This window comes from Phasianus colchicus, chromosome 2, assembly GCF_987193195.1.
Source record: "Phasianus colchicus chromosome 2, bPhaCol1.hap1.1, whole genome shotgun sequence".
Classification (NCBI taxonomy): domain Eukaryota; kingdom Metazoa; phylum Chordata; class Aves; order Galliformes; family Phasianidae; genus Phasianus; species Phasianus colchicus.
This window is the reverse complement of record NC_143437.1, coordinates 33,429,565-33,438,875: the sequence shown is the minus strand read 5'-3', so window position 1 is coordinate 33,438,875 and position 9,311 is coordinate 33,429,565. Positions and strand designations below refer to the sequence as shown.

Below are 9,311 nucleotides of genomic sequence, written 5' to 3'. Positions count from 1 at the left end.
GGGGGGGGGGCGGACCGCGGGAGGGAGGCGCGGGGCGCAGCTCGAGCTGCGGCGGGAGGAGCCGTGAGAACGCCACGGGGGCCGGACGGCGCGGGGCCGTACTCCGGCACGGCGGGAGCCGAGGGGGCTGCGGAGGTGAGGCGAGGCGAGGCGCGGGGGGCGAGCCGTCCCGTTAGCGACTCCGGGCTGCCACCGCCACGGGCGAGGAAAGTAACGGAAACTCCGTCGGGCAGGAGCGCGCACGCGCCGTCTCGCCGGCTGCGCCCCGCCGTCGGGGGGCGCGCCGGGGGCTGTAGTTCGCCTCCTCGCGGCGCCCCGGACCGCGGCGGGGTCGCGGGACTACAGCTCCCGGCAGCCCCCGCGCCGCAGCCCGGCCCGGGCGGCTCTGGTGCGTGCGGGGAGCCGCGGGGCTGCGCGGCGGGGGAGATGCGCGCGGGGCGGCTGCGGCCCTCGGGCGGGCGGCGTGCGGCGGCGCGGCAGGTGAGGGCGGGGGGCGCGAGGCGCCGGGAGCAGCGGGCGGGCGGGGAAGCCGGGAGCGGGGCCGCCGTGCCGGGGAAGGGCGGAGGCGGACTCGGAAAGTTCCTGTCGCCGCGGGAGCGGCGCCGCCGCCGGCACGGCCCTGCCCGGGGGCTGCGGGCGGCCCCAGGCGGGACGGCGCCGCGTGCGGGGTCGAGGCCGCATCATCTCCGAGCGGCGGATCGCGCGGCGCCCTGTCGGTGCGCTGCGGAACGCGTCTGCGTTGGCGTCCCGGAGCGGCTCCGTGCTTCGCTTCTACCGAGCGGGCAGCGCCTGCGGGTTTCCTTCCTTCGAAGGATCCATCCCGTCCTGTGCGGTAGCGGAATGAGCTCCGTGACAGGCTTAGCGCCAGTGAGCGCCGTGTGGAAGGGCTTTGTGCGTGCAAATGCATCGCGCTTGTGGTAAATATAGGTAGCGTTCCAGCGAGGCAGGTATAGCTGAGCTTTGGCTGCGCGTTTGCACTGATTTCCCAGAGCAGATCCTCTCACGTCGTACAGCTTTCCCGTTTCCTATGATGTTGGTTAGCCATTGCTCGTTTTCGGTTCTACCCCTAAGGCTTGGCGTTTTCTGTCTTTGGTGTCTGCGAACACAAAAGTAAGTCATCTTCAAGCAAAACTGAAGGCTTGTGAAGCTGCTTTGTTGAGAAAAGCACTTCGGTGTTACAGCTGCTGCCCTTATTCTCTTCCTGTTTATGTCCTTCGTGGGTACCCTAGTTAGCGTACTCCGTAGGGCAGAAGTGGCCCTTTCAGGTGTTTTTGCCAACAGTCCAGCAGCTCCCAGGTGTTTGTAGGTCTTACTTTGTAGATACCTGTGCTGGAAATCCAAAAGGTAGCAATTTATTCTCTCTTTTGTAGCCCCATTAGGAATTTTGATCATCGTCTCCTTCCAGTACGGCAGTTTGTGTAGCCCTGCTTCCTTACGCACCTATTAGAAAGCAGAGGCAGTGAGTTGTTGAGCTGTTATGTTGGTGAATAGGAGGAGTACATCATCTGTTGAATGAAGTCCTTTACCAGTTATCAGCCATAAGTCTAGTGAGAATAGAACCACAGAATAGTTGCAGTAGGAAGGAGCCTCATGGCCCAGCCAGCCCCACCCCGAGCCATGGGCAGGGCTGCCCCCCACCAGCTGCCCAAAGCCCCATCCAAGCCAGCCTTGAACACCTCCAGGGATGGGGTACCCACAGCTTCTCTGGGCAGCTGTGCCAGGGCCTCACCAACCTCTAAGTGAACAATTTCTGTCCGACATCTAATTACTAAATCTCCCCTCGTCTAGTTTAAAACCATTTCCTCTCGTCCTATCGCTATCACCCTGTGTAAAAAGTTGGTTTTCCTTCTGAGATAGTTTATATTGCATGTGATAAACTGGCACTCCTATTCAAAAATTTCATTTAATTCTAGTAAAAATGTCTCTGATTTATTTATTTTTGTTAATTAGTTTTTGTACTTGAGGGAATGAAAAATATCTAAGCTTACTAATTTTTGAGTCCCATATGGTTCTGTGCTTCTTTAAAAACTGAGTGCTACATAATGTCTATGTATTTGGACCATATACAGATAATTTTTTCTCTTGAAGACGTTGCATGGGCAATCTGAGGCTGCTTACTTTCAAGCATCTCGGTCACATTTGGCTAGAATAAAGTTAATAAGTGTGATTCACAGTCCTGGTTAATTAACCTGTTTTGACTCAACTCTGCAAAAATAATTGAGAACAGAGAGTAGTTAGAAACATCTAACATGACCTCGCACTAAAGGGTAAATATGATGGTGTTTAAATAGTTGATCCTATAGCTAAAAATCAATGCACTGCCAGATGTATTGAAGTGCAAATGTGACTCACTTCATTCTGTAATACAGGAGATCTGCTTGGGTCCAGATATGGTTGCATGCAGATGTTTTAGCACTGGACTTGCCAGTGCTCAAAGCGCTGAATCAGATGGTACAGCGTCCTGTAGCGAGTAGTTGCTGTCTGTGGTCATGAAAAATCACAAAAATCCAGGATTCAGTCATAAAGTGATTGACTTTAAAAGGTTGTGGCAGAATTCCATTGTAATCACACATGTAGGCATTAAGTGTTATTTTTCAAATGAACTGATGTTCTATTGCGTACTATGCAAATTCTCCTGTAGTTAGAGTTTGTGTAGGATGTTTTGAAGTTGTTTTGAATAGAAGTATAAGAATGTATCCTGAGTACATTCTACATACAGGTTTTCGGAGCCTTGGCATTACATTTTTTGGATGTTTCTATGCATTTAACAAATTTGCTTTCCTACCTACCAGCGGCTCTGCATATGCTACAGAGCAGAGCTTTGGTTTACTCTCCCCATCCCCCTTCTTTTTTTATTTAGTTCTTTTCTGCTCTGCTAAATTTCAGTACCTGAAGGGGCCTACAGAAAAGCTGGGGAGGGACTTTTTATAAGGGCATGTAGTGATACGACAAGGGGAAATGGTTTTAAGCTGAAAGAGGGTAGATTTAGACTAGATATTAGGAATAAATTCTTTATTCCTGTGAGAGTGATGAGACACTGGAACAGGTTGCCCAGAGAGGTTGTGGATGCCCCTTTCCTGGAAGCATTCAAGAGCAGACTGGATGGGGCTGTGAGCAACCTGGACTAGAGGGAGGTGTCCCTGCCTATAGCAGGGGGGCTGGAACTAAGTGATTTTAAAAGTCCTTCCAACCCAAACCATTCTATGGTTTTAAATTGCTGTTTATTAAAAGATGTAGCAATGTATTGGACAGCATGAAATCTGGTTTGTTTTGCATATCACACAGTATAAAAAGACTTGAAATCAAGTTTTAAGTAGAAAATGTTACTAATTTACCCTGTATTTGAGCAAATGGAATCAGTGATTCTTCTGCTTGAAAGCAGAGTTGAGTTAATGGCAAAGCAACTGTCTGCATTTTATGTGAAATAACTGTATCTTTTTCCCCACAGGCAGAGTGCAGCGTTTCAAAATGCTGGAGGTTATCTGGGTGAATTTAGAGATTACATTTAATGTGTTTGTGTCTTCAGAAATTCTGCTCCTGTGTTTCATGAGCTAAAATATTTTATGAAGATGAAGTTGGATACCTTTGCTGGTCTCCGAGTTGACCACGTCCTGTGAATTCAGACATCTTCTGAAGAAGGAGGAGATTTGTCAGACACGTGGACTTCTGTTGTTGCCTAAGGATACCCTTCTCTTTTTCTTTTTTTCATTCTAAAGGACTATCTGCATGAAGATGGATTTGCATTTAGCATACAGGCTGTGGGGTTAGATGAGAGAGAACGCTGTTAATGAATGACCAACATTTATTTCCATCTGCGTTTCCAGCTTTTTTTTTACTTTTTATTTTTAACACAAAAATGAAGGACAAGTATAAAACAACAGAGCTGGTGTATTTCTCTGCAGCCTTTATGTAAGCCCCTGTTGTCTGGACCTGGTGCTAAAGGAAAGCAGTCTGCTTCTGATCAGCTGATTGTGGCTGATCTGTGGAAAGAGAACCTTTAAATTGAAGCAACTTCCAGCTTCTGGCTTGCACATAATGAAAGGGAAGATGAACAAGTTTTACTGGTCAGGGGCATTTTACTGAACGAAGAAAGGGAAGGTTAGATTATCCTTGTTTTAATTTCAAACCAAGAACTGACCACATTTTTCTTAGAATTTGACTACTAGGGAGATCTCGGCAGTTTAAATCAAGTCAGATGTCAGCAAACGACTCTTCTCCCCCATCCTTACAGAAGTTTTCCCCGCCCACATGTCATGCTGCTGCACCACAAACCCCAAGTTTGTCTTCGAGTCCCCTGTCGGGACTCTCCAGCCGCCTCTCCAATGGCAGTTTCAGCACACAGAGCCTCACCAACTCCCGGGGCTCTATGCATGGGGTCTCATTCCTTCTGCAGATTGGTCTCACGCGGGAGACTGTCACCATTGAAGCTCAGGACCTGTCCCTCTCTGCTGTTAAAGACCTCGTGTGCTCTATAGTTTACCAGAAGGTATGATATAACAGCACCACATTCTGCTGATGGCAGTGGTTGTTTTCTAACAAACTGCTAGGAATATCAGTGTGAAATGCACGGCGGGTCTGATACAAAGATCCCTGGTAGATGTCTGCAGTTGCACACAAAGAGATGTAGCTGACTCCCAGGATAGAAGCTTTCAATTTGAACAGAGTAAACCTTTCTGTTGCATTCTTGCTTGTGAAATCCGATAAAAGAAGCATAGTTGTATACTCCTTTCAAGGATTGGTTTTCACAGTATGGTGAATGTGTTTTTTGCTTTCAGTGACTGTCATCAGTTTCACTAACTCTGTCATCAGGTTTTTACTAAAGTTTGTCTTTCCTACTGCTGTTATTAGGCATTCTTGGTACAGTATAGCCAGCTGTAATCAGAGGACCAATTGTGGCTACAGAAATGCACTGTGAGCCTGCAGACTTGCGTGATGCTAGCTTTTGTTGTTGTTGTTTCTAGTTGGTAATTAAAAAAACAAACAACCCCCCCCAGAAAACAACAAACAAAAAAACCCACTGAACAGCTTACACTGCCCTGGCATCGTTCTTCCTTATACCAAATACGTGCTCTGCTCTTTTATGAGAAGTCTGTTAACATAATGCCTGTTAAGAGATGGTTGACCAAAAAAAAAAAAGAAATCTTATCATACTTTTGAAATATTGGCCAGGCTGTTGCAAAATTCTGTCTCTCTGAGAATGAAATAACGTTGATATCATTTTATATCCAGGTTTTATCCTTATTTACGTTAGGCAGGTTTGATACTACTAACCAACCTGAGAAACAGGTAACATTATTTCATGCAGTTAATTATGAAATAATTGCTTTTGTCCCTAAAGGAAGTTGAGGGTAGGTTATTTTGTAGGGAATTGCTTTCTCCATGTCTTTCATTGTAATGGTTGGCATCTTTTGTTGATTAGTCTTATTAGGTAGTTGTTTTTCCATTAATAATTTGAGAGAAACTGAATGCAAATATTATATGAACTCTTGTTTGCATATACTCGCATATCTTTTTCCCCATCTCACAATCCATTGCATCTTCCAAATGTTTACAAATTAGTTGGCAGGCAAGTTGATTTCATAATAATTTTATGGCTTACCACAATGTGCTTCATCATGTTAGTGCCTTTCTAAACAGACAAGTTATGTGGGTCAACTTTTTTTTTTCTTCTTTATTTTTTTTTTCCCCTGTACTATGTGCGCTAGGTGCAATTTTTGCAGCCATTTTAGGGCCTTTTTCTTTCTTGTAACTCCTTCTTGTGTGTGCATATATCCTGTCTTCTCTCTTGAAGAAAGATAAAAACAAATACATTCACACTTACTTTTCCTTTCAGTTCTCTAGCTCAATTTCTTGGTATGGCTTAAGGAGCTTATTACATGCTGAGCCTAATCTACTGCAAAACTGGTAAAGATTTTGGGATCAGAGTTTGCCTTTTCCCATCTGGCTTTGTTTTAGTGCATGCTCTGCAGCTGATGCTACCAGTACTCAATGAGTGCCTGCTTGCAAGCAGCAAACTCATCAGGAAATGTACAGTGGATTCATCTTTCATGAGTTGCTCTGCACCCAGAGCACAAGTGGCAATATCCTCCCTCCACCCTCTGTCTGACAGTAATATATCCTGCCTGCATTTTATTCATAGATCTGGTGGCTGTTGCAAGCATATTGAATGTGTTAGTGCTAATATAAAAATCCCTGATTTGTGTAAAAAGTTGTAAACAGTGTTTTTCTTCTTTGCATATGGCTGTCTGTGAAGCTGTTGGGCATGCCTTTGAAATTCAGTGGTGTTAAAGCTTCCCTTTGCTCTGGCATTTTGCAGCTAGCTTTTACTGTCTTTTCTTGACCAATTCCTGGTTATCAGCTTTAGGATACTGTAGTTTGTTCTTGTGATAATTCTGCAATTAGCCTGCAATTTACTGCTGCACTTCTTTAATGAAAAAGAATTTTTATATTTGGAATTGTTCATAGCTTGTCTTCTTATTTGAATGGTATCTTACTCTACTAGGATTAAACAGAAGTTTCCTTACTCATTTAAATCATATCTCAGACTCGTATTTCTCTGCCTATCTTGAACAAAGCTTATTTGAGGGAGCAGTTTGGTTAGGAACTAAGCGCTGTGTTTACCTAATGCATTTTCACAGTGTTTTCTGTCTTGCCTATCTTTCTGTGTTGGTGATGATCAGTTGTGCTTCCTGTTTCAGATGCTGCTGTTCTGTGCAGCTTGTTCAGTGTTTGCAGAAGAGTGCTTAAAAGTAGCATCAGCAGAACTGAAACTAAAGAAGCAGCAGGCATGTATTTGCAGGAGAGAGTGATGAGCAATGCAAAGATTTGATGTGTCTCACAGCTCTGTTAAATATGGCCTAAACATCAGGAGAGGAGCAAAACTACTTTTTCAAGTTGAATTTGAGGATTGCTAAGTTAATGATGTTGCATATTGGAATGCTTAAAAGAAGTCCTCAGCAAAGCCTGGCTTTAAACACAATAGGGGTGCTTCAGAAGATTATTAATCATAGTCTTAATCCATCTTTTCTGTTCATTCCTTATGTGGATTGCTGTATATTGAAGTACCAGACGTACAGTTGTCAGAGAGAGTCTGAAGAAGAACCAAAGCAAGAACAGATGGGAATAGAAAGTGTGTTTAAAAGCAGAGAGCCGTCTGTAGAAGTTATAGATGGGCAGAATTTGTCCTTGCACCGTGATAAAGTGTTACAGAGACAAGTTCTCATTCTTGCGTTTAAACACTGTTTGTTCCGGATATGAAGAAGCAGAGCATGCTGCTTGCTAGTCTAAAACTAGAAGCTTACATGTGGTGATGCACCGCTGTCTGCAAGCTGAGAATTATGTAAGACAGCATATGGTGTTATAAGTGCTTTATTCCAGTTTATTTATTTCTCCTAGTTAAAGTAAAAACTGTAAATGAAAAACATTTTATTGTTCCGTTATTACTTTAGTAGCTTGAGTATTTGCAAGGCAAGTTTTTCTTAAACATGTCTTTACTTTTGCGACTTTGAAACTTCTCTTATCTACCCTTTTTGTCGATTAACCTATACTTCACACTTTTCATCCGCGGTCATATGCAGCATCCTCTTTTACATACCTTTCTTCCAATGGCCTTGCTACGTTTTGCTCTGAAGTAGGCCACTTGTTCTCCTATCTTAGGGTGTTTGCACAAAATTGTCATCGCTCTTTCTAACCGTTGCCTTCCCTTTGACTTGAGTGCTGATACGCTGCCAACCTCTACAATCTGTTTCTAATCTTCCAATCTAGTTTTTCTTTTTTTCCACTTCACTGCACCCTCTTACAGTCAAGGGGGGGCACTTCTTCTGTCCTACTGATTAATAAACCTCCCTCTGTATTTTCATAACATCTTGTGGCTATACTTCCTAACTCAAAAGTTAAAAATAAAACCAAAGCCAACCCAAATTTACTTTGTCACTCTTTTGCTTATCTTTCTCTGCCTTTATATTTCTAGTTTTCCATTCATGCTTGCTACCCTTGTTTCTTGTCTTTTATCTTTTTCATACTGAATTTGATCCCGCCTTGTATTTTTTGTGCCTGTGTTGGATCTTATCTTTCTGAGTTCACCTCCAAGAGTAATTTTTTCTTCTATGGTCTCTCTGTTTCAGATTGTTCTTAAATCATCTCCACTAATAATGTTTGCAATTCTGCTATCATCAAACCATCTCTTCCATATGTTTTTTTCACTTTTATCTTTGTAGTGGCCTCAAGATTCTCTCCTTTGCTAATATAGATGTTTGAAATGCATATTTTGCATCTGTTGCTTTTATCTCAATTCCTGTTACTTCTATATTTGGTGTCTTTGAATTGCTGTGAATAACATTTTTGTTGTCCTAATTTTCAGTCATCCCAACTTGATCACTTTTTCAAATACGTAAGTAATTTTCTGTTTCACAGCATCAAATTTGTTTTTGTATTCTTATGACTACCTGGATTTCTAGCTTTCATCATGTTTCTTTGTACTTTAATCTTTTCCACTTATCAAGTTTTTTTTTTTGTCATCTTTCTCTTTCTCTACAGTCTTAAGGTGACATTGGTTACATTAAATTTCTTCTTATCAATGCTTTCTTATTATTAGTGTTAATTTCCTCATTATTTAGTGCTGCAATATGTCATTTTCCCTTGCCTAAATTCAGGTTTTGAATTGTTAATAGCTACTTACAGTGTTTAGCATGTACTCATTTACTTAATCAGTGCTCTAAATTGTGTAAGGTGTGGAGAACACAGTCACAGCAAGTACAGTTGCATTCAAAAGGAGCTAAATTCTGCATGTTACAAATGTCTGAGAGTCTTTCTACTACTTTTGTGGTTTTGTACTTCAACTGCATTTGTAAGTGTCTAGGTCCTGGTATTCCTTGGTTGAAAATTTAAACCAACTGAGTTGCATGTGATCGTTAGTATGTATGTCTATGCTTTCTTGATTGTTCTGCCTCTCATTTTAATTAGTCTAAGTGAGATTTCATTTTTGATAATTGAGTTACGACTGAAGTCTGTGGATTCTTTGGAAAAGAAGCCAGTTTTCTTTGAAGATGAACTACACTTGGGGGAAGGGGACAAAAGCTGAGATGTGTCCAAACGTTTTGCTTTGAAAATGAGAGGAAAAAGAGCCTGACGTGTAAAACATACAAATAATGCTGTAGTCTTTTCTAACCAAGTGACAATTAACAGTTAGCTTGTATTATTTGTATACCAAAGAACTTCAGTTTTAATGAAACTGAACTGCAGTGGTTTAGATAGATAGTTCTTCTTTAATGGCTGCTGAAGAGGGTAAAAAATGTTGTGAAAAGACCAAAACA

General features: G+C 42.9%; 1 protein-coding gene across 5 annotated transcripts in view; it reads left to right on the top strand.

The window, feature by feature from the left end:
- PRKD3 (protein kinase D3) overlaps positions 1-9,311 on the top strand; it is a 44,553-nt gene that overhangs the window by 185 nt on the left and 35,057 nt on the right. For 2 of the 5 annotated variants that reach the window (XR_004166896.2, XM_090135291.1), the window contains exons 1-2: positions 395-480; positions 3,449-4,486. Coding sequence is in view for 4 of the 5 variants with exons in the window: in XM_090135291.1 (XP_089991417.1) it covers positions 4,196-4,486 (291 nt within the window). In the remaining variant the exon portion in view is untranslated. Of the gene's footprint in view, positions 1-11; positions 136-394; positions 481-692; positions 1,111-3,448; positions 4,487-9,311 lie in introns of those variants that run through there. The other 3 variants (XM_090135292.1, XM_090135294.1, XM_090135293.1) reach the window with 3 other exon arrangements.